The sequence below is a fragment of the Pelodiscus sinensis genome, chromosome 24 (assembly GCF_052426305.1).
Source record: "Pelodiscus sinensis isolate ZL-2025 chromosome 24, ASM5242630v1, whole genome shotgun sequence".
NCBI lineage: Eukaryota > Metazoa > Chordata > Testudines > Trionychidae > Pelodiscus > Pelodiscus sinensis.
In genome coordinates, this window is record NC_143075.1 from 6,224,326 (window position 1) to 6,249,815 (window position 25,490).

At 48.7% G+C, this 25,490-nt stretch overlaps 1 protein-coding gene across 1 annotated transcript in view; it reads right to left on the reverse strand.

Moving 5' to 3' along the window:
* The window catches only part of PLCH2 (phospholipase C eta 2), a 390,924-nt gene that overhangs the window by 8,211 nt on the left and 357,223 nt on the right, over positions 1–25,490 (reverse strand). The window contains exons 18-22 of the mRNA XM_089773036.1: positions 24,073–24,197; positions 18,949–19,033; positions 18,135–18,281; positions 15,895–15,974; positions 1,277–1,616 (exon numbers count right to left, since the gene is read on the reverse strand). Coding sequence (XP_089629162.1) covers positions 1,277–1,616; positions 15,895–15,974; positions 18,135–18,281; positions 18,949–19,033; positions 24,073–24,197 — 777 coding nt within the window. The remainder of the gene's footprint in view (positions 1–1,276; positions 1,617–15,894; positions 15,975–18,134; positions 18,282–18,948; positions 19,034–24,072; positions 24,198–25,490) is intronic.

Sequence of the window (25,490 nt, forward strand, 5' to 3'; positions counted from 1 at the left end):
GTTGGGTCCTGGCATCAACAATTTTCTTCACCTAGGTCACGTGAAAAAAAGTTTGAACCCCCTGCTCTGGACTGTAAGCTCCTCGGGGCTGGGACTGTCTAACTGTGTGTATATACAGTGCTGTGCACAGCGAAGTCCTTAGCCTGCTGCGCCCCCGCACTCTACTGCAATACCAATCACACGAGGAGGAGGAGAATTAGGGTGGCCAGCAGTGTTGCTTCCCCCATTCAATTTCTAGGCGATGCTCTGGTTGGAGGGAGAGGGGTTTCAACATTTACTTAGTATCACACTCTAATCAGAAAGTCTCCACGCCACATTCACGGATGGGTGAGCAACGGCAGATGGTTCGCTAGGTATGGAAAGAACCAGCCTACGACAGACACAGCTAGGCGACAAGCCCATCACATTTATGCAGAAATGTTTTTCTTTCACTGAAAACCAAAATGCGCTACGAGGGCAAAATAAAAAGGTGGGAGCTTCTAGAGGGAGGCGCTATGAGGAAGCCAAGGCAATGAGATGATCTAAGGCAAACGGGGTGAAGAAAATCTGGTCTTACCAGTAAAGAATATAGGGGATTTACTTCGAATTTCCTCCAATTTTTGAACGAACAAGGCATTCATCTCCCTCTGAAGGGTGCCCACTTGCCTTCGGGAATTCTCAGAGCAGCGCTTGGGGAATTCGGGGCTTCCAAGGCTCTCTAGGCTGCTGGAGTTGGAGGATATGGAGCCATTGCTAGCTGTCACCAAGTTGACAGTGCTTCCATACTTGCCACCTGATTGGCACTGCCACCTCTGCCGGGGATGAGCTTTCATCCCGTGACACTTAGTTTCACCGTTTTTCTTCCCTGGAGTCACAAAGGGCTGAGTGCTCCTTGGTTGGTCACTGACCCCTCCGAGGCTGCTGCAAATCTGCAAGTCTGACCGGGGTCTAGGTTGCTCTACTATTCCCCAATTTTTTAGTTCTAACCTCTCGTCTCCCACGAGACTGCTATACTGATCGCGGTGCAGCGTCTCTTTAGCGCTCGGCCTGGCCACCGGGTCACTCCACTTGCATTCTAGATCGGGGCTCTCCTTGCAACCAATCATGCATCTCATGCAATTGGTTGCCACTCCAATCCTACCGGAGCCATTGATGGCACACCGTGCAAAGACGCTCTGTTTCTCGTCCTGGTGCTCCTGGAGACGGACCCTGTTGGACCTCCGGGTGGGCTCGCTGAAAGCTGCACCCCCAGGAGTACGAGCTTGGGGTTTACCTTTACCAGAACCATGGGCCTTACCTTTCAACCCTTTGCCATGTACCTCCCCATTGGCCCCCACTCCGGGAGCCAGCGTTGGAGAGGAGCTTTCCGGCTCTTTGTCAAAGCGAGGCTGGGAAGAATCTTCCAGTTCACGGTCTTCACTGGCCCCTTCCGAGCTATTGTCTTTGGTGTCGATAGCAATCTCGGGAAAGCCTTTCTTGGTCTTCTTCTGGCTCTTGGTGGGGGCGCTGGCTGTCCGCCGTAAGATGTGGCTGCTAAAGGAGTGTTTGCGATGGAGTTGACCAGCAGCATGACTGTCTAGAGAGGCCTGTTTTGGATTTCTGAGAAAGAGACCTTTTAAGCCCAGAGCTTGCTTGACCTGGAAAATAAAAGAAACCCCCGTAATAGAAGATGTGCTTCTCCACCCCGGCGCACAAGTCCTTGAGGTGCACTAACGTGCAAAGGAGTGCTCTTCCCCCAGTTCCTGCCAAATTGTCCCTGCCCAGCACCAGCCCAGGCTGAAAAGTGGGGGGAGGAGGAAGGCAAATGATTTGGCAGAATTTTGTTGCTTTTTTTCATTAAAATGTTATTTCACATTTTTCCAACCAGGTTTATCCCTTTATTAATAGCCTTGCCTTTGGCTTTATTTTTGCACGAATAATCGTTGTATTAGCACTACACATCTCCTCACAAGGAAATCCACAGGGGCAAGATATGGGGTGGGGACCTGAAATCTGGAAGGCACAGAGGCCTGGTCTACAGTAGATCAGGAAGGTCGGCTTAAGGTACACAACTCTGGCTATGTAAAATGTGTAGCTGAATCGGCTGACTTTAAGCCGAGCCTTGGCAGCATCCACACAGTGGGAGGCCAACGGGAGCAAACACTCTTGTCAGCTTCCCTTACTCCTCGCAAAAGGAGGAGTACCGGATGCTGGTAGGAGCTGCCCTCAGCATTTGATTTACAGGTCTATACTAGACCTTCTAAATCAAATGCCAGAAGATTGACCTCCGGAGCATCGATCTTCCGAGAAGTATAGACGTGCCCAGAATGTCCCAATGCCTGCTGAAAGCCGCAAGCTTTGGGGTACCCAGAAATGTACAGCCTTGGGGCTCCTAAGGATGAATTTCAAGGAACTTTCCCAAAATACGAGTTGTTGTTTTACTGTCTGCATGCCACAGATGGCGAGTCAGCCTTCCCTTCCAATGTGATGTGCAAGTGGAAATGGTTCACACCCACAGGCTCATTAGGAGGATGCAGTTGCGGAACAGAACTTGGCGGGAGAGGAGAAGAGGCCATCCCTGGAACACGGGGTAAGTAGAGACTTACAAATGTGTTGTAAGGCTGCTGCTTTCCTTTGCCAAAATAAAACTTCTTAAAGTTAATTTATATTTAATTTGAACAAACCCTGAAAGTGTTTTAATGTTTAGCCAAACGTTAGCACTAGTAACGCCAAATTTTAACAAAACATACTACGAAGGTACATTATTACAGCAACTTTGAACGTCTCCGGTTGCCCTGAGATGCCAGTTTCTTGAGTCCCACAATGATGGCACTCAACAAACAGACACTGTCATTCCACCTGTAATGGTGACAGCAAAGCACAGTGATGGTTATGACATTAGGGTCGAATCCACCTCCTATGGCAGCCCGCAGGGTTCTTCCACTGGCCTCAATGGGAGTTGGATGAGAAACTTAAAAAAAGTACCGAGTATTGTGAGTTACTTGCTAGGTAGAGCTCTTTCACAGTCTATTGCTGTATCCAGTAACCCTTTCCCTGCCTCTCCTATGCAAAGCTTCCTAGAAAAGGGAGCGGGTAGGTGCTGGCTCATATTCAGCAAGATGTCAGCTGTGTGTGTCCAGGGATCAGCCTGCTGTTCTGTTACCGCAGCGCTATCACGTAGCTGGCTTATCTGATGTCCCTTCCCCCTCCAGCCAGGCCAAACACTGGTAACTGGCTCTGCTACAGGACAGTGGGAAGGGGGAAAGAGCCCCTCAGGGCTGGCGGTGTCAATTTGTGAGCCTGGACACTGCATGGCACTGTTTAAAATCAGAGGCTCCCTGGGTCTCAGTGGACCTCGCCTCATTGGGCCAGCGCTGACAGCACAGACTTAGCCAGCCTCTCTCAGGGTTCTTTCCTTTCACCCTCGTCCTGGGCCACCTCTCCCTTGGCTATGGGCCAAGGCCATTCCCCTTGTGCCAGGTGCCACCAGGCCAGGCCCACGGAGGAGAGTGAAAGCATTTATACTGCAATACAACTTTTGTCAGGAAAAACACCTAGGTTTGGTGACAAAAAACTTCCAGGCCTGTGGGAGACTTTTGTCTTTTCCCCTCCAGAGTCCCTGTGGACTCTGCTGTTTGTTTGTTGAGAGAACTTGACTTCCTCCAGTATCCCACAATTCCGTCCTTGATGGTTCTGCTCAGTGTTTTGTGATCTCTGCTGCCCTGCAGGCCTGCACCCCTCCTCCCCCTTCAAAGCTCCAGGAAGTATCTGACAGCTGAGTGAGCTGTTCCGTTTGGAGACAGCAAATCACTGGAGTGTTCCGGCTCTGCCCTGCTAGGAGCACAGTGGCAGGCAGAAGCATTCCAGAGAACTCCGAGAGAATCCCAAGACGCGCAGGGCTCAGCTCTGCCTTCCCACAACTCTGCACAGTGGGATGCTTCCCCACAATGCTTTGCCCTAGCTGTCAGCAGGGTGCTAGCTACGTGGCCATGAAATGTCGACAATGAGAGGCTGAAAAACCAGTCTGACCATTTTTCACTTTTGCATGTCAACAGCACTTGTGTCACCAAACCTGCCCAGTGTCGACACGGCTCTAGCCTAGATCAGAAAACCCAATACGTTTTTTTTTTAAAGTCAATGACAAATGATGGTTTTGCTATTATATGTCACCTGTAATACTGGAAACCCTGACACAACCGCACTGGACAAGAACCAGGCAGTGAAAGTGAACAGAAATAGGGGGCCTGAATTGCCACTGCCTTTCATCTTGTGCTGTCAGTTCACGGCTGTGCAGGAGAGGCGTTCTAAGGCTTCCAGTCAGAATTCTCCCCCCTGACACTGCACAGGAGTAACTGAGCACACGACAGGAGACAGTCAGGGTCCAAAGCAGAACCGAGAGGCTCAGAACACCTGACACGCGACAGCTGAAAGCGCAAACAGAAATGGAGTCAAGTTAAAGATGTACTTTTAACACGCATTCCAATTTTAATCGTCCAAGGCAATGCTCAGTAACATGGGTGAGGTTTCTCTTTTAATCAGACAAGGCCCCTTCAATTTAAAAAAACTGCATTCCTCATTAACAACAAACAAACAAACAAACAAAACCGCCCTGTCGTTTAAATTGATCTTTACATTGTTTCGTAACTGTAGGGAGGTCTAAGATGGCTTTAACAGGCTACGTTTTGTTCTACAGCTTAGAGAACGCTTATTATAGTAGCACAGAGGCGACCAGGTCCCAAGCACTTGAAATGTTCCAGTCTCCAGGAGAGATTCCGCCCCTCCCCACCCATCTGATGGCATTAATCAATTCCACCTCATCCAACGTCCCTCATGCACATTTTCATCTTTGGAGAAACACATTAGAAATAAGCGCAGGCAGTCAGAGCCGTAATACATACTTGTTAATGCTTATCCAAGTATCAAACACAAGCAATTCCCCGCATCCTCCCCCTTCTGATTTACAAGTAAGTGACTTTTACAAAGTTTCTGCATTCTTGTAAACATTCCAGGTGCACTTGCCAACTTTGTAAGTACCAAGCTGCTCAGGCATAAGGAAGGGCGCCTTTGGTTTTGACTCTGTGTTCGGAGCATCTTGCATATAATTTGCTTCTCTTATCTGCTTTAGGAATTTCTCCTCTCCCTGAACTCTGTCATGTTTGCAGTTTGATTAGACTCCCCTGCAGTAGCAGGTAATTTCTTTCCTCTGTTTGGAGTGTAAAGAGGAGGCCACCTGCTCTTATCACAGGTTCCACACGGCAGCTCTTGACATTTATTAGCGATGAGGTGAGGTTGCAAATGACTCAGTGTCCCCACCAGTAGAAGATAGCTTGCAATCACTTTGCATCCTTTGCCCTGGAATGTCACAGCCAAGGTCACATTTCAGCAATAACACTTATAAGGGTATATCTACGCTACAGCATTATTTCAAAATATCTTATTTAGAAATAGCTAATTCGAAATAAGTTATTTCGAAATAACGCCTCTACACACAAAATGCATTTTGCTATTTTGAAATAGTGTGTCCACACTGAGTGGACGCTGAATCGCATTTAAGGCCAGCTGGAACCAGGTCCGGCAGGGCATCAGGTCAGGAGATACTTTGTGTGGCTGCTGCCTGGGCTATCTGAGGCCTGTGCTTAAAGGGACCCCCCTGGACAGCCGGTTCTCAGCTTTCCTTGCTTGCTTGCCTACCTTGATGAGGGACAGCAAAGCATTTTGTCTCTGCGTACTCTGATTGCCCTCACTCGGGACACCACAGCACTCGGCAACATGGAGCCAGAGCTGCCCCTGGGCACTCTGGTGCATCTCGTGGATGCGTTGCTGCGAGCCTGGCTGCACTTTCTACAGGCTGCCAGCCGGGAGGTCCATCGGGGGACTATCAATATCCAGGAGGCCCTGCGGGAGAGCTTCCACCCTGAGAAGCACTAAGAACCTCCCTGGTCTGCCCCACTGGGGGCTTCTGCCTCATTCCTCCCTCACATCCTTCCACTTACACCTCCCTAACCCCCTTCCTGATGTAAAATAAAATACACGTATTTTCATAAACACAAACTCTCTTAATTTAACAAAACTGGGGTGGGGGAAATGAAACTCTAGTGGGGCTGGGGAAAGGAGGCAGGAGAGGGGAGAAGAGAGGGTGGGAGAGGGGAGGGGGAAACCTGGGAAGAGGGATCTGGAAGAGGGAAGCAATGGGAAGAAGGGGGAGGGGAAACTCAGGGCTCAGGGTTGGGGGTCTCGCCGGACCAACTTGATTTTCATGCAAACCTGCTCCTGGGTTCACATGTGGCCTTTGGTGGCCAGGCCGGCAGCTATCCTGCCATAGACGGCCGCATTCCTCCGTCTAGTGCGGAGATCATGGATGTTGGGGGCATCCCCCCAAACCTGAATAAGGTCCATGATCTCCACCCTGGACCAAGAAGGCGCCCGCCTTCTCAGGCCCTGGAAGGCTCCTGGGAGCTGGCAGACTGCTCCTGGGGAGCGGTGGAGGGCTGGCTGCCAGTGGCTTGCTGGCTCACGTTTTGGGGCCACTGGGTCAGGGAGGTCACTGCTGGCTCTGGGCTGGCAGGCTGGGAGCTGGCACAGTCACTGTGGCCAGAGTCAATCCCTTTAAGGGCTCCGGGGAGAGGGGAGGGTGAGGAGTGTTCTTGGTTGAGGCTGGAGTGGCCACCAGGGCACCCTGGGCAGGCTGGCGGCCGCCTATTTCGATATAAGTGTCTACACAGCACTTATTTCGAAATAGCTATTTCGAATTTGGCGTTATTCCTTGTGGAATGAGGTTTGCCAAATTCGAAATAAGCGCTCCGCTATTTTGAATACATTTCAAAATAGCAGTTTGGCTGTGTAGATGCTAGTAAAGTTATTACTTTGCTGTGTAGACATACCTTAAGTGTCGCCATGTCCAATTTGATTTTAAGTGATTTACTTTCCTGCTCCAGAACACAGGCTCAGATTCACCAAGATGCTCGTTCTGCGTAGCCTGGCTTCAGAGCTAGAAAGCATCAGTACAATCAGCTCAATCAGCCAGGCTGAGTTTAAAGCTAGGGGGTAGCCAGATCACCCTAGGAATCTAGCCATAAAAACCACGAGTTTATGGGCTTGATCCAAAAGCCACTGAAGTCAATGGGAACTTTTCTTTCGATTTCTGTGAGTTTTGGATCAGTCTTATACATGAACAAAAGAACAGCCATATTGGGTCAGACCAATGGTCCATCTAGCCCAGTATCTTGTCTTCCAACAGTGGCCAATGCCAGGAGCCACCAGAGGGAGTGAACAGAACACGGAATCATCAGGTGATCCCTCTCCTGTTGCTCGTTCCCAGTCTTTGACAAAAAGAGGCTAGGGACACCATCTTTGCCTATCCTGGCTAATGGATATTGATGGGCCTATCCTCCATGAATTTATCTAGCTCTTTTTTTGAACCCTGTTGAAATCCTGGCCTTCACAACATCCTCTGGCAAGGAGTTCCACAGGTTGAATGTGTGCTGCATGAAGAAATACTTCCTTTGTTTTTTTTTAACATGGCAAAAGTAAGCATGTGAAGGAGAGATGACCAAGAAGAAATGTAAGGGTATGTCTACACTAGCGAGGAAAATCAAAGCTGCCACTGTCGATCTTCCAGGGTTCAAATTAGCGGTCTAGTTAAGACAGCTAATTTGAAGTGAGAGGGGCACACTGGTTGATGCCGGTAACCCTGCTTTCACGAGGAGTATAGGAAGTCAAAGGGAGCATCTTCTTCCTTCAACTTCCTGCAGTGTGGGCAGCGCCAAAAGCTGAGTTAAGCTACTTCAACTTCAACTATGCAATTAATGTAGCTGAAGTTGGTAGCTTAATTCAACTTTGCCCCGTTGTGTAGACATACCTTGATTGAAAGGGGACAGGGACTGATTATTCCCATAAGCCAACAAGGGCAGTACAAGTGGTATAGGGCATGGAAAACTGAGGTTAAATATTGTTAGGCTTTGTGTGGGCAAAAGTGACCTGAAGAGCTTTGTAGTGCCAAAGTTTGCCTCTTTCACCAACAGAAGATGATCCAATAAAAGATATCACCTCATCTACCTTGTTTCTCTAATATCCTAGGACCATCAGGGCTATAACACCGCTACAAACAAAGAAGTCGTCTGTGACATTTAGGGCAATAGAACAGTCTGTTAAGGGAGGTTGCAGACTCCCCTCCACTGGAGAAATTCAATGCTAGATTAAATATTTGTTGTTAAGCAACTGCACCTGCTAATAACCAGCGTAGGGAAAAAAATTGCACCAATCAAAAGATGACATTTCGTAGCAGAATCCAATTGAGACAAGCTGGCAAGTGCACACCTTTCCTTCTATAAAATGATAATCAGACCCCTTAGAAAGTACTTGCATAATTCAGAACAAAATCGCCAAACACACACATACACAAATAACCCCACTTAAAACGAAAGAAAGTGGTCCACTGATGGAATGGGTGATATGCAGTGAAGGGCCCCAGGTTTCATTCTAGCTGATTTGGTGCATCATTGTTAGATTAGCCCTTAATGCTTGAATCCAATTACTGATTCAAGATCCCAAATCCAGTGCAAATTTGGTTTAAAAAAAAAAAAGGAAAACCAAGTCATTTAGAAGAAGATCCAGAATATCTGCTTTCAGCTCCAATTCTAGCTTTTGCAAACTGTGCTGGCCATTTCCTTCTCCAGAGCAGACCTACAAAAATCAGCACCAGACCTTTCAGTCCTTACAGTCGACTGTCCCCAAAATGTAACCACATTCCATTAAAAGATATCACATACACCTGAAGGAGGCGGTTTCAACTGTCGCTTTAAAAAAATATTAGGGTGTGGGAGAAGAGACAGCAAGTGAAAGAGAGAGAGAGAAAAAAGAGAAAGGTTTTTATCCTGGATCTGCTTCATAAATGGTGGGCTCTCTGGACAAAACTGACCAAGTCAAATGTCACAATCCATGTTATATGAGTTGAACAGTTCCAAAATGCTAATAAGGAAACACCAATGCTAATGAGTTCACTGGTTAGAGGCATGCAGGCTTGTGGCGGTGCTCACTACAGCTTCCTGAATCAGGAGGGGGTACCTTCAAGGCTCCTAAAAATGCTCTGCTTCTAAAAGGAGACGGGTTTTGACATAGAGAAGTCCACTGAAATCACAAACAGACAGAGTAAAAGGCAAGTCAGACAGAAAACAACATTGAGGGAAGAGCTCAGAGATATGCACATCTAGAAAAACACGAGAAATTCCACAACACATGAATAGACTTCAGAAAAGACAGAAACAGAAGATCAAATCTTGGAGACAGAACAGTCCATAAAGAAGTTTTAGGTTAACTGGAAGTGCTGGGGCAAGTTATTTTTACAACTGTGAAATTACTGAAGAAGCTACAATACCTATTTTTAGGAGAACACTCATGAAGAACAACATTTGCACTCATGCAAATGGATCAGTAAGGACAGACAAAACCAGAAGTTCATTATGGTTATCTGGAGACATGGCATGCTTTTCACGGAGGTGTATGGGGAAAGAGTCAGATGTACAGTTTTGGTTGTGACCCATGTCTACTGATCGATAATTGGTTTTGAAAATGTACAACATAATCAAGCCATTTACACAGGTTCCTACCAGAGAACCCCTTAAACTCCATTCATCTGAAGAAGTGGGTTGTGCTCACGAAAGCTCATGAGAGCATCGACATGTTTTGTTAGTCTCTAAGGTGCTGCAGGACTATTTGTCATTTTTATAGTTTTTTCAACTACAGTTGAACACGGCTACCCCTCTGAAACAATTGTTAAGAAAAGTTATTTGGAAAATGGCAGGAGGGGAAAGTTAAAATTTTTGTCTAAAAATGTTCCCAATTTTGAGTTAAGAATAACAACAACAATAATTCACAGATTTTTCAATCATCTCTATTTATAAGTAACATCAGATACAAAGCCAGTGTCTCCTTCCATTAACAATTGACAGGTAATTTTTCTGCTGTTTTATATATCTATCTCGGTTTCTGAAATTTCCACTCCAATACATCTGATGAAGTGAGTTTTGCCCACTAAAGCTCATGATTCTATATATTTTGGTTAGTCTGTGAGAGCATGTCTATATTAGGAAATTATTTTGAAATAACTCCCGAAATAGCTATTTCAAAATAGGGTGTCCACACTACAGGAAAGCCTTGAAATTAGTCCGAGGCAGGCTCCCTTAATGTGGACCACTACCACAACTTAGAGCCCAAGAAGCACTGGGGAGTAATTACTTTGAATGACTTCGGGGACTAGTTATTTTGAAATAGCAGCAGTGAAGCATCCACACTACCGCTATTTTGAAATAACTATTCCGAAATAAGTGTTATTCCTCCTGAAAGGCAGGAGTTATTATGTTGAAATAACTAGACCCTTATTTCGAAATAACGGGACTGGTAGTGTGGACACTCCACTTGTTATTTCTAAATAATGCCCTAGTGTAGACCTGGCTAAGGTGCCACAGGACCACTCATTTTTAAAGTTACAGATGAGTACCCCACTGAGATTTTTTTTATCGGATACAATGAGCTTCATTTTCAGAGGCAGTTTGGTTCTTGCATAGACATTTGGTTCTTGTGTAGAAATATGGGGACATTTTACAGCTCAGATGTCTAACAGCAGCATCTATTAATGCCTGCTGAGTCTTTTAGCACTTACATCCAGATAAAAACATGGAGCAGAGCAGAAGCTGGAGTCCACATCCTTTCAGTTTAAAGATTCATTCCTCAGCTGGTATAAAACAGAATAGCTTCGCTGGCATCAGTAAGCCAATTCTCCAGCAGGTATAACCTGGGCACAGCTCCAATGAATACAGTGATTTACACCCTTTCATGGCCTGGCTCGAAATCTAAACAACAGGAGCTGATTTGAGACCAGACAAAACCACTGAAACGGGAAGCAACATGGCTGAGGTTGAAATGGAAGAATCTTCAATTCTAACCACTAGCAAAGCAAATAACTAAGGAGTTCAATCTAACAAGAGGGGAAGGGTTCAGTTGGAGGCTAACAGTCATGTGAACTATTGTCTTAATAACCAACTGGGGAGCATTCCAGAAGGAGGCAGTGGGTCTGATACTTCCATTTTGCTCTTGTCGAGTTGAAACCGACTCGATCTGCAGTTCTGTTGCTTACAAGGAGTCTACGTACAGGTCAAAATACTCCCTAACATGAAGGTGGCGGGATGCAGCCCAAAGAGAGTGGGTGCACAGATGTTTTGTGAGGTGGAGACACTGGGCAGGGGGAGTTTTGTCTCCCATTTTGTAGAAGGCTATGCGAATGGGAGTGCCCACAGGCTCATTAAAAAGCTGAGCCTTCGCGGGGTTAGATCTCAGCCCAAGCATATTAACACCAGCAAAGCTGAAGAGACTGCAGTGGTAATGAGGAGCAGCAAGCGGTGTGTAATATATTGAGAACATGAAAAGGAAATAAAGCAATCAGAAAACAAATCAGCGCCGCAGATTGGAAGCTAAGAGATAAAGACAGGGGATGAAACAGCAAAGGCACCCTGGGCTCCTTTGATGTGCTTAAAGATAACTACTTGCGTAGGACAGCGTTCTCAGACACATCCACAACAGCCCAAAAGTTCCTGTAAAGGTTTAGACAGATGTGTCACCTGGCGGCAAATTAATACGATCTATCAGACAGTTATTCAAGGGGAAAAAGGAGAAAACAAGAAAAGCAAATAACAGTGTGGGACTGACCAAAGAGGTATTAAAAGGGAGCGCCTGCCTTCAACTAAAGAAGGGCAAGTTTAGACAGATGAAAACGTTTCCGAGGAGCAGTTAAACCAAGAAACTGCCACCCAAGAGCGAAGGCCTCCTCAGAGGAAACATTCACAAAAAGTCTGGAGGAGGGATGGACTCTGAGGAGCCGAAGAAGAAGTTATCCTCCTCTTGCTGTACCACAACCAAGCGCACTGAGGAGGGACAGTAGAACCGGACTGGCAGATGACTAGGCCTGGAACACACAACTTCTCTGCAGCTAAAGAATCACAAGGCAAATGGACACAAAAGCAGAGAGGACACGCCATACCTCCGGTAGCTAACAGTGCAGCCAGTTGTTACAGCTTAGCCCGGGCTGCAAGGAAGCAGGCACACAGAAAGAAATGTAACTGAAAATTAGATGCCTTCATCTTACTGCTCCCTTTTATCCCGTCCGATCCCAGCACATGGCTGGGCAGGTAGGCATTTTCCTTCCCTGTCCCTTGAGGCTGTTGCCTGGCAACACTTGAAGCAGCTTTACCCTCAAAACAGCTTTACCCTCAAACCATCAGTGGCTGGCATCAGACGCTCCCTTCGGACTTCTCTGAACCGAGACAAAGTCTTTATTGTTTAGTTTGTTATTCCTTGCTGCCCTAATTAGAATCTCCTGTCACTTTCCCCTGCCTTTAATTAGGGCCATGTAAAAGAAAAAAAAAGCCCCACTGCATATTGAAGAAGCTTTAAAAAACAGAAAGAGGAAAACCATTGGAAAATGGGCTCTCTGAAATTAATTGACTCCCAAGCTTGAGAACGGCTGTGCATTTAAAACCAGCGGGTGAAATGCTGACCCTCTGGAGGTTAATGACAAAGCTCCCTGGACTTGAGGGGGGCAAAGATTTCACTTAATGAGGGAGTCTGAGAGCTCTGGGGAACCTGGATGGCTCAGGGGAATGCGAAGGGTATAGCAGGCCTTTTGCCTTCACAGGTATACAGCCTCCGGTTTCTTTTAGTCTCTTCTTATCTTGCGCCCTCATGCCCAGCCATTCTTGGCCTCTTTAGGTGGAGAAAGATGAGCTTTTTTAAAGAGGGAAGAAATTCAGGAAGTAAGGAAAGCTGAGTAGTCCCTTGAAGGAACATTCCTTCTCTCGACATTTCTCCCCAATCACCTGGGGGTCACTGAGGCAGTCCTGACGCTCCCAAACAGATCTGTCAAAGAAAACACGAGTCCCCTGCCCCGCACACTCCTCCAGCTTAAAAAAGACAGCCCCTCCCTCTACAATTCTGGAGTTTGCACCAATTAAGTGCTGGCTAGTGTATGCTCCAGACACTGCTACTTAATACACCAAGCCCTCTTGGAGTTCAATAATCACCTGGGCTGCATCTAGACTGGCCAGTTTTTCTGGAAAATCAGCCGCTTTTCCGGAAAAACTTGCCAGCTGTCTACACTGGCCGCTTGAATTTCCGCAAAAGCACTGACTTCCTACTGTAAGAAATCAGTGCTTTTTGCGGAAATACTATGCTGCTCCCGTTCGGGAAAAGTCCCTTTTGCGCAAAAGGGCCCGTGTACACAGCTGAGATTTGTTTTGCGCAAAAAAGCCCCGATCGCGAAAATGGCAATCGGGGCTTTTTTGCGCAAAAGCGCGTCTAGATTGGCCACGGACGCTTTTCCGCAAAAAGTGCTTTTGCAGAAAAGTGTCCGTGCCAATCTAGACGCTCTTTTCCGAAAATGCTTTTAACAGAAAACTTTTCCGTTAAAAGCATTTCCGGAAAATCATGCCAGTCTAGAGGTAGCCCTGGGCACTTGGACGAGCAGCACTAATAAGCCACTTGGCCTTTTTCTCTCCCTTGCCTTGGGTTTGCAGCAGGGATAGTGTCAGCTATTCACTTCTGGGTTTTTTTGGCAGGGGCGGGGGAGAGACGCGGGGAAAAAGGGCAGGTCACGTATGGGTGAAATGGAGCATTCTGGGAATTGCTCCAGGACAAGAGGCCCCAAAGCAAACACAATGGAACTCTCTGTATGTTTCCAAGCTCGGGCTGGGTCAGAACGCACCCTAGCCCCTGCTCTCCTACTATGATCTTGGCTCTTCTACCTTCCCCTCTGAGAATGGAGAGCTGCGGAGGCAGATGAACAGTCATACAATCAGCGTGTGCGTGTGTGAGAGAGAAAACAGAGGAGCTCAACAGGGGTTGGATTTGGGACAGAAGCCTTTGTTGCGGCTTTGTTTTCCCTCAGCAAACTCATGTTTATGGAACGGTAGGGAGATCTCACACCTGGCCCCAGCAACAGGGTCCGTGAAAGGAGCAGGGGGAAAGGAGCGAGTCTGGATGGCTTAGCCAGACACCTGTCTACACTGCACTGCAGAAACCCATGGCAGCTCCGTGCCAGCAGATCTGGGCCTGGGCTAAGGGCTGTTTCACTGTGGTGGAGACAGGCCAGGCTCTCGGACTCTCCCACATGGAATGTCTACACTGCGATTAAATCACCCCTTAGCCTGAATCAGCTGGCATGGGCCAGCTGCCTGCGTGTCTAACTGCAATGCAGACACCTGCAGCATCTTCTGATGGGCGGGCCCCACGCTGCACGATCCCTGCAGCACCCACATGGCATCAGGAAGGAGGGGAGAATTTCCCTGTTTTGTGGTAGGACTGAGGCAGGGAGGAGAGTCCGCACTTAGGAGAGGTTTTGCTTTGGTAAATGGCCTGTCTTCAGGAGAGTTAGCACCAGGATGGGGCTTGGTTGGGGCAATCCCTGTGGGAAAGATTGGCAAGGCCGGGTGATGGACATGGTCCTGAGATGCTCTGCTTCTCCCTCCTTGCCCAGTTCAGCCTGCACCAGCCGCTGTCCTCTGCCCTGCCTACCCCCCAGCTCGAGGTGCGTGCTGGGGCAAGAGGGGTCAGGAAAGAGACAATCAACTTGCACACTGGGGGTACGTCTAAACCACATGGCTCCGTTGACAGAGCCATGGAGATGAGGCAGGACGACAAAGGGAAATTTAAATAATCGCCGCTTCATTTAAATCAAAATGGCCGCCACGCTGTGCCAATCAGCTGTTTGTCGGCACAGCGCGGCAGTTTAGACGGGGATCTGCCGACCCCAGAACCCTTCGTCGGCAGATCCTGTAAGGCAAGCCAAAGGCCACAGAGATTGAGCGGGGTGGGGAGTGATCACTGAGCACCATGAACCAGGAGGCCGGTTCCTCAGCGCCCTTCTCAGACCAAAGACACACTCAAAAACAAAAGTGCTGCAACCCTTCAGCACCACATTTAAAATGCTGAAGCACCGGGGAGGCAGAGCGGCAGGGCCCTCACAGCATCAACTCTGCAGCCAGAAAGCACCCGAGAGTTCAGGGCTGCAGTTTTACTTTCGGCGCAGCACCCCGGCACCGAATGCAGTAGCCACACCCATACCGACCTGCACACGTGCGCTGAAGTGCTGGAACCCAGCCTGCCAAATTCTAGCTCTCACCAGGGGGCTGCTGTCCCCTTTGGGGCCTGTAGGAGCTGTTCAGAAATTACACAGTGCCTCAGGGGTGGGTTTGGCCTTCATTTTGCAAGGCAGAGTGTTTGCGTCAGTGTGACCCAGGGGAGGGTGGGAAGCAAGCAGATGGGTTATGTAATACCTAGGGACAACCCAGCGCATTTGTATATGGTCTAAATGTTCCGTTTTCTTCCGATACCCCCCCACAGTCCTGTCCGGGGAGTCGTGTGGGGATGGAGCGAGAGAGAACCCGCGCGCTGAACAAGCAGGCACCGGGCCTGCCTGTTAGTGCTGCGATCTCTGGCCGCACTGACAGCGGAACTCCTCGGCGAAACCCCAGAGGCCTGGCTCAGACAATGGGCTAAGCGTTGCCTTTCCAGCGCACTCCAGAGTGACACCCGAGTGCCCGCCTGAAAGGCGTGAGTCAGAGCAGGATCTGGCCCTTCATTTGGAGCCCCGCAGAGCGGGGAATGCTGGAAGGATGCCCCAGAACCAGAGCCGTTTAAGGGCGGTAGGGAGATTGGACTCTACTGGCCGTGCAATGGGTTCCTTATCACCTGGGTATACCACCCACGGATGCTGCATGGCTGTTTAAAGAGATCGCAGGCTACTAGTAAAACCACAGAGCAGCTGTTGTTTGGATTCCACAATCAGCTTCGCGTGGGCTCCACCCCGGGTTCTCTCCCTCCTTGCGTGGTCCAATCCCCCACCCGCACAATGACAAATGAAGGGCACGTTACGGCGCTGCTGTCACTCACCTTACCGCAGATGTCATTAATAGCTACATGCACAAAGATGGACGCCTCTTCTATGCCTTCCAGGTACACGTGCCGATAGCCTGAAACACAGAGCGAGCAGAGCTGACAGGCAGGCGAGAGGAGAGACTGTTGTCTCTATAGACTTTCCATTTCTAACCAGAGGGGAAAATAATTAACAAGCTTTCTCCCGGCCATGTCCAACCGCTGGGCAATCAGACTCGTCCATCATCTTGCCACACTTGATTAGTGTGAGAGCCGCACCATTTTCCAAGTTGACTGATGTTTTCCCCTGTCCCTTCCTTATTACAGGGGAAAAAAAGTCACCCTATTTTTTCCAATTTACACTGCTGCTGCTGTCAATTCTGTGATGTATAATTGATTAGCGTGTCCTTGGCAGGCTTGGGGCCATTATTAATACTGCAGTACATGTCACAATCATTATCCAGATGGGGGTTGTGGGGCTCCCCCCAAATAAACCCAAGTTCTGAAGGATAGAGGGGAAAAGTTGCACACCTCGGCTGCTTTTTATGTGAAATAAGTTTGCACAAAAAGCTGGAAAGAGAAACAAAATCAGAAACACACAGGAAACAAAAACCAATCCCCAGATCTCACCAACAGCCCAACTAGCTGGCTGCTTTCCATTCAACTAGGTCCGGTGAGAATTGTGGTCACTGGTGAGCTGCCAGCAAACACAAGACCAAACGAGACTCCAGCTTGGTTCAGGAAGGCTTTTGAAGTTTGCCCCACTGCATAGAAAAGTCCCCGTTTCTCATTTATACCGTCAAAAGCCAACTGCTGCCAAATAATCATTTGAGGAAAAAAAATAAAAGTCCCAGAACAACAGGAAAGCAAGAAATAGCTAATTTACCATAGTCTGTCCAGTCCTGCATGCTTAGCTAGAGAGCTTTCTTCATTCCCTCCTGACCCTCTGAACAACAGCACTTTTAAACATGAGCCTCGTGAGACAGTCACTCATTAATCTGCGTAAAATGTCTGTGATAGAGGCATGTGTTATTGCCCTCATTTTACAGGTGGGAAAACTGACACTCGAAGGGCCAACAGAGATCAACGCCTACTTCCACACAGGTACCTAAATAAGTAGCTAGAATTTGTTCACAGTAGGAAATTCTGGACGCTGCACCCTTTTGAAAATCTGGCCCAAGGAGGTTATGAAATTTGGTCAGACCAGGGTCTAGAATCTAGGAGTTTTAACTATCCAGTCTCCTGCTTTAGGCCACCAGCTCACAAAAATGCCTCATGAAAACACCCCACTGCACATGTGTATTTGTGTACATGCTTGGAAAAGCTCCCCTGGGAGATATTTTACTTGTCACAATTAAGCAAGGGCAGGGAACCTTTTTTGGGTCAGGGGCCACTAACCCAGAGAAAAATCAGCTGGGGCCGCACAAAAGTGAGAAGAAAAAACCCAGCACATTCCCCTCATACACCAGAGCCGGAGGGGAGGGCGGGGGAGAGGCTAGTTGATTGTGCCCCCCGCCTACACTCTGGGGTGGGGACAAAAATGAGGAGATCAGTGTGAGGGAGAGGGCTATGAGGAAGCAGGCTTGGGAGTGAGGTCTGGACAGGAAGGAGGATGCAGGAGTGGGTTGGGGGTCGGGGAGTCTGGGAGGGTGGTAGGGTGCAGGAGCAGAGTGGAGGAGCGGATTCTGGGCAGGCAAGGGACTGAAGGGCTGGAGCCCCAAGCCTCCAGGACCAGATCCAGGGAAGCCAGGGGCTGGATCCGGCCCTTGAACCGTTGATTTCTCACCCCTGCAATGAAGGAATTGAACAGAACAGTGGTGGGCAAGCTGCGGCCCATCAGGGCTCTATGTGTGGTCCGCACGATACTGTGTTTACCGTTGCCCACACGCAGGGTTTCTGTCTGTCTGGGGTTTTTTTTCCTGCTGGTATTACTGAAGTGACACACACGTAAAGCCAGGGCACGTGAAGGGAGGGGCGGGCTGATTGCACACAACACTGACCATGAGAGCCGGGCGCTCCCTCTGCAGCCAATCACAGCGCTGCTCCGGATCAATCGGCACCCCCCTGCTAATTCTAGGCACGCAAGCGCAGTGAGCAAAACTGCCCTGTCCCGGGAGACCGACCCGTGGACGGCCCACGGAGCTGAAGGAGGCCACTCGTGTGGCCCACTCACTAGCCTTGGTTGCCCGTCGCTGTTACCGAGCAAGGCCTCAGCCAATGAATCCTGAACGTCATCCAGAGAGAGAGCATGGCCTTACCTGGCATCATACTTGTAAACGCGATCGTCCTCTGTCCAATGAAATCCCGCCCAATGGGATCGTGATCCCACACGAGGAAGCGTATCAGCGCAATCTCTGGCATGTGCACTGTGAACACCAGCGTCTCCTCCCACATCGGATTAAAACCTGCGGATCGGAGAGTCAGGCTTTATTAGTTATAGTTCAGTGGCACGTGGCAGCCCCCGTGATGGGCCAGAAACCCACTTAGTTCTTCCTGTTTTGTTGTGCTGAAGAGACGTGGTCAAGAGAGGAGACGAACAGCTGTCTACACTGTCATTCCCACAGAGTGATGGTCGCTCTGAGGGACCCTCAAGGTATTCCTTACACACCTGGAACTCCAACCACAGTGGTGTAAGAAAGACAAGACTTTAACTTTTCTCATAAACATTTTTCTCTTCTCTGAAGGTCTCCCGAGCAACAGAACAAGCAGCAGGTAGACCCGAGAAGTTGCCGGCTTCCCGTCTCATGTCCTGACCACGGCCCTTCTCTGACAAAGAGGAGTGTGATATGAATCTACAGATTGATCTATTCGTGTCTGATCTCATGGCATTTGGACTAAAACTACCCAACACACCCTTACCTTGACCCTGATTCAGCAAAACACATAGGAACATGTGTAAGCATCTTTGAAGTTAACACGCAAGCATGTGCTTAAATGCTTTACTACAATGGATCCCACGTTTGGCCCATTGAATCTCCATGTAACAAAATGACCCTTCAAACTTCATGTCCAAGCGTGTGCTAGATAGCAAGGGGGAAAACAAAACAAAATAAAACAAAAACATGATCTCACCATTGTCATCAACCACTCTAGTTTGCTCTTTGTAGCAGTCCACTGGTAACCCTATGATCTCGACCTCTACAAATGGATCTATAATCTGGAAAAGAGACAGGAAAGGCTAGTAAACCAGTTTAAACAGAAATCAAGTAATATCCTGATCTTCACCGCAAAGGCATCACACACTATTGCAGATGAAAGAGCCATGGGCAGATGGGTAATTTGTTGCTCTGCAGTGAAAAGACATAAGACTACATCACACTAACTGCCTTAATACAACACACAGTAACTGCCTTAATCACCATCCGTCGACCATTTCCCCACTGATTCAAAATGGGTGTTACAGCTAACTGCAAGTTAACAGCCATCTCTATGGGAATATCTTGAAAATCAGTGTACATCTAAGCAGAAGCTTTAAGAATTTCTTCAGGGTGGTCACCATTGCAAAGAAGTTGTAAAGAGATGACTTGCAAAACAACATATACTGAGCGAGTTCGGAGAGCGTGTGATTGTAAAAGGCCACGTCTACACTAAATGGAAGATCACCACTGCCACGATCAATCTTCTGTAGTTTGATTTAGCAAGTCTAGTTAAGACTCACTAAATCAAACTCAGAGGGTGCACCTGTCAGTACCGGTACTCCTGCTTGTGTGAGGAGTAAGGGAATCAGACAGGAGCATTTGCTCCTGTCAGCCTCCCGTTGTGGGGATGGTGGGGAAATGTAAAACAAGGCATGTTCAGTCCAGCTACATAATTAACATAGCTGGAATTGAGTATCTTGCTTTGACCTTCCCCTTTAGCGTAGACACGGCTGAAGATCTGTGTGTCTGGAGAAGCAGCCTGGTCCAGTAGATTAGACAATGGACGAGGACTCAGGGCACGTGGATTCTGTTCCATTCTTTGACCTTGGGCAAATTACTTCTGCTCGCTGTGCCTCCTCTTCCCCTCCCGCTATCTCTTTAGACGGGAGGTCTTTATGACAGGGCATGTGTCTTGCTGGGGGTTTACACCTGCACAGAACAACGGAGCCCTAGTCTCAGCTGGAAACTCTAGGAACTAAAATTAACAATAGGGAGGATGAGGAATAGTAACTTAACAATTAGGTAGATCCTTTTGCTACTGCTCTCTACCAGTGTGTGCTTCTCACCAAACACAGAGTGCACACCACCACCAGTCAATACTGTCTTAGCAGGGAGAAAGGCCTTTCCAGTAATTGCTGTCTAAGAAGCCGACAAAAAGGATAAGGAATCATCTCAAATCTGGGACCAACTAAACTGGAATGAGACAAAAAAACAAAAACCAAACCAGACTGGCTAGACTGAGTAATGGTTGTAGGCTAAAGTTTTGCTGTTCAGCAGGAAACAAATGTTCAGCACAAGCTATAAGCATAAGGGATACTTTGTCACTAAAGACAAACACAAACATCTTGCCTCCTTTCCTTACTGCTCGCAAGACAATTGAACTTCCAGTACAAATAACCTTGTTCAGCATGGGCGGGGGGTAAAAGCCCAACTGGGGAAGGCAAGTCTCAGCCCTGCCCCGCCCCTGGAACTAAGCCCCGCCCATCCTCATCCCTATCCTTCCTGGTCATGTGGAGGGCTGGGGCTGTTGTGCTGTGGCCCTGACCCGGCCCTCCCCGGCAGCTAGGGGAAGCCATGCTGCCATGCCGTGGCCCCATCGCCCCTCGGTAGCTGGGGGAAGCCGGGTTGCCGCGCCGTGGCCCATCCCCTCCCGGCTGGCAGCCCCAGCATTCAGCAGTTGGGCACACAGGCAGTTTTGGGAAGGCTGTGCCTTCTCTTGCCTGCATTGCTGGCCGCCCATGTTGTTCAGACAGTTCTGTTCTGCAAAGGGCTTTGGGGCAGGGCCTCTCTTGTCGCAAAGTGTATAAGGCACCTAGCAGAGCGAAATCCTGATCATTGATTGAGGCCTCTAGGTCCTGCCACAAGGCCAAGAAAAGAAAAGGGTGAGGTTGTCCAAAGAGCTAAGAGCTAGTCTACACTGGAAAGTCAACAGCAGCACGAGGTGTGTGGGCTACATAAAGATAGACCCGAGCTGTGAAACTGCGATCCCAAAAGATTCAAATTGGTTGAAAATGTTATGGCAGAACTATTTGCTTCCAGAAAAACAAAAGAGGATTCTAGAAAATCTAAACATTGAATGGGAATGTATCGCTCCCTTCAAAATGTTCACAAAAGTATCCAAACATTTCATTTCAGCTCTACTCGTTAAAACGTTAACTACAGTGAAAGCTGTGTTGTCCGGCACTCTGCTAACCGGAAAGCTTTGTTAACTGGCATTGCCCCCAGCCATAATACTGCCACGTCTTCAGGTGTGTCTGTGCACCCGACTCCTCCCTGTCCGGCCAGCTGTTGCAGGGCTTCTGACTTCATCAGCGGGAGCTTCTTTCCTCCTCAGCCTGCCATGACCGGATCTGCCACTGGGGGCAAGGCCAGAGCAATAAGCTTTGTGATCCAGCTCATTCCATTAACTAGTGTTCCCTCTAAGGCAGTGGTCCCCAATGCGGTGCCCGCGGGCGCCATGGTGCCCGCCGGGCCATTTCTGTGCGCCCGCCAAGTGATAGGGGCCAGCCCTGCCCCCGGGCACGTGGTGCATGGGCACTGCTGGCTCCTGGGCGTGTGGCACATGGGCGGTGTCGGCCCCAGGCACGCAGCGCGTGGGTGATGCCGGCTCCAGGGCGTGTGGCACAGGAGGGGCCGGCACAGGAGCGGTGCCAGCCCCGGGAGTGCAGCATATGGGTGGCCCCGCCCCTGGGTGCCCGGCGTGTGAGTGGCCCTGCCCCCGGGCGCCCGGCAGCCCCAAAAGGTTGGGGACCATTGCTCTAAGGTGTGTGGCAGCCCAGCTTCACAGAAGATTAATCTGCCCTGCCCAGTCAGTCAGCTCCCTGCATGAGCCCTGAGCCTCTGACTGGGTGGGGCTGATTAATCACCCGTAGAATGGGCACCCCCATTCCCCAAAAGTGCTGGAGAGCAACGCTTTCCCTGTATTTCCCTTTGAGGAAGAATTCCAAGGCAGGTGTTTCATCCTGATTTGGGACAAAAACAAATGTTGAAATACTGTAATCTCCCATGGGATAGAATGACCACATTTCTGCCAGATATGCTGACTATCTTAGGCACTGGGACAACCCCGGCTCAGCCATTTTCGGCTTCTCCCCGCCCTTAAAACCTTCCTGGTTTTGTTTTAAAAACTTTATTAGGGAATTATTCCTGCCCAAAGGATCCATTTGTCACTACCCTCTGCTTGTGAAGCCAAAAACCTCTCCCGAGAATGTAAGTGTGATGTCACACACGGAGGTTTGCCTCACCCGAGGGCAGGGAATAGGCAGGAAGGCAAGAGAGAAAAGAAATGAACACCCTCTCTGAGGAGAAGACAACCTGTGCACAGCCCACATGCCTTTGGCAGTAAAAAATGGGAAGTGAAAGAATTGATTCATTTTATGTGGGGGCCATGGCCAGTTAATCTTTCAAGATCTGTTACTTGAAACTACTGTGTTAGATGTGCTGCTGCTCCTTCCACCCCACCAATGAATATAGTTTGGGAGCACCTAAAGGCCACACCGGAGATCAAGGCTGGGTTGATTTAGTTGGAATTGGTCCTGCCTAGAGCAGGAGGCTGGACTTGATGACTCTGAGGTCTCTTCCAGTTCTATGGTTCTAAGACCCTATTATGCCAGGCACCCACAGAGATGTAGAGGTTCTTCCTAACCCAAAGAGCTTTCAATCTCAACACACAAGCGGACAAAAGGCGGGAAAATGGACACTATATTATCAGAGCTTCACAGATGCGAATCGCTCTCACACGTGAGGAGATTATGTGACTCCCAATGGGAGTTTGTGGAAAAACTAGGACAACATCTGCCAGGCGACAATCCAGCTACTCAACTGCTTCTGGCCAGAATCTTCATCTGGATTATGGACAACCACAGCCGATGGACACCTCTCTCAACATCAGAGAAAGTGAATTACGGAGAAAAGAGGGAATGCAAATGTATTCGAAATCTTAAATTGCTTCACGGTGGCCTTTATTGTGACCCTTGGGCGACTGCTTTCCACTGATGTGAGAAGGGAGAAAAATTGTTCTCCTTGGCCTCCGAGGACAGGACAAGAAGCAAGAGGCTTAAACTGCAGCAAGCGAGGTTTAGGTTGAACATTAGGAAAAAATTCCTACCTATCAGGGTGGTTGAACACTGGAATAAGTTGTCTAGGGAGGTTGTAGAATTTCTGGAGATATTTAAGAGCAGGTTAGATAGACACCTGTCAGGGATGGTCTAGACAGGTGCTTGGTCCTTCCGTGAGGGCCGGGGACTGGACTCAATGACCTCTCGAGGTCCCTTCCAGTTCTAGTGTCCTATGATTCTACGATCAATCCGACTTAGTGGCCAAAGGACATAAAAATATTTCTCCACTCAGAGGTTCAGTTCTGGTTCTAATGGGCTAAAGAGCCAAGGGGAAATTTTACTTGGAGGTAGCTGCTCAGTCTTAGCATTTCCTGAAGACTAGTGTTTAATAAAGGCACGCGGGCCGTGCTCCGCAAGCAATCGATACAGAACCGCACATGAAATAAGAAGCCCCAATACTGACAAAAGGCTACAATTTTGGCTCATTTCAGTCTGGCTGATGTTGCTTCATCCCCCCCCCCATACACCCCTAGCCCCTCTACAATTCAAACTGAAGAAGGGGCGGGACAAGAGGGCACAACATGCGCTGGAGACTAGGAATAGCATTTGGATAGGCAAAGGACAAGAAGGACCCTCAAGGAATTTTATTTGTCTTGACTGACGAGCTCCGCAGTCTCATGCGTTTTTAAGACCAGGCGCTCGGTTTCGCTGGCTCTGTTTGGGGGCTGATGAGCACGACAGTGAATTGAGCATCTTGGCTCTTCTAGCTAACATACCCTAACGGGCTCCCTAATGCTTGAGGGAGGAAAGGCACCTGGTGCTCCTGGAAGCTTAATGAGCTGCACGATACATTCAAAGTAAAGGGTCGGGTTTCCCATAGAAACAAATGCAAAACAGTTAAAGCCTGGTCCAGACCGGCTCCCGGACAGACAGACAGAGCCAGACAGACAGACAGACACTCTCCGATCGGGGAGCCACGTCACCCGTTCACCATTTCCCACCTCTCCTCTGTCTCCCAGCATGGAGTCCCGTGGCTTTGGTAGCTGTTGCCCACTGATTATCCTCAACACCAGCTGCTTCTTCATCTGATTGGGGAGAGGGTCTTCGGAATTTGGGTTGAAGACACCTGTGGGGGCAAGAATCCAGAGAACGTAAAGGGAGACCAGCACCATTTTACGGATGGTGACGTTTTCCTCCAGCTCTTCCTCGCTCTTCTCCTTGTTTAGTTGCATCTACAACTACAAACTACACTTAGGAAGGTGCCCCACCCGGCTGCCTCAAGCACTTGTACTCAGATCCAACAATCAAAACTGTGCCATAGTTGTCGCTAAAATCTTTACAAGCAAGTGACACACTGGCACGGCAATCTGGATACTTTTGAGCACAGTGAGCCTCCAGGAAAAAGGCAATTGCTCACAAAGGCTGATGGAAAGAGCAGTAGCTGCAAATATCGCACGTTGCCAAATTAATCACCAGGCAGCAGGTTACTGAGCCAGCGGCACTTAGCGGTGGGGGCGAACCAAAACCTGGATGTGTGTGTCACATAATTTTGTGGGGTGGCTTTCAAAACCCAGATCTGAATGCTTTGGAAGCATCACTGATTGCTTTTATAGCCTAAACTCTGGGATTCGCTGGAGGGAACTAATTCAGAACACACTGACACCATTGGCTTTGGGTGCTGGGAAGGGCTCTGCTGTGTCTTTCCTGGCTTATTGGAACAGAAAAAAACCGTCAGTTGGCAGCCAGTTGGAAGCTAAAAGAGCATTTCAAAGACAAGATCAAGCACGGGATAGTAATGAACGGCTCTGCCATAGAGCAGTGGGAGGAGATGGGACGCTGCAGCAAAGGAGATAGGAAAATACATTCCATTTACTTAAACAGTGCAGGCGTAGGCAGCCACCAACCCAACGGAGAACAGCGAGAGTTGTTTACATACAACAGTGCAAACACTAGGGCAGTATTACAATACTCTGCTCAAGGCCACACTGTCAGAAATAAGCAGGACTCCAGATAGAGAGAAAGTGACAAATTCAACGGGAAATCGACACAGTGGAAAAGGAGGGCTTCATCTTTCTCAGGGACAAATCTATTTGAGCGAAGCCTGAAACAAACACAGAGACCCTGTCCTTACCAGCAAGGTGCCTTCCAGGGAGATAGTCATTACGCCTCCTATAAAGAGGTGTTCTGGGTACTCAAAGGCGCCTGTGTAGAGTAAGGCCTACAGGAGGACCTCACCGGCACAGCCCTATGCACAACCCTAAAATATCCCGCACCCACCTGGCTCTGCCTAAGCGTTGTTCTAATCACAAGCGCACTAGTGTAATCGATTTAATTAATCTAATCTTAATAAAAGTGCATGCAATAGCAATTGAGGTACCATCTTTACATATCTGCTTTGGCAAGTCGATCAGGTTACCAT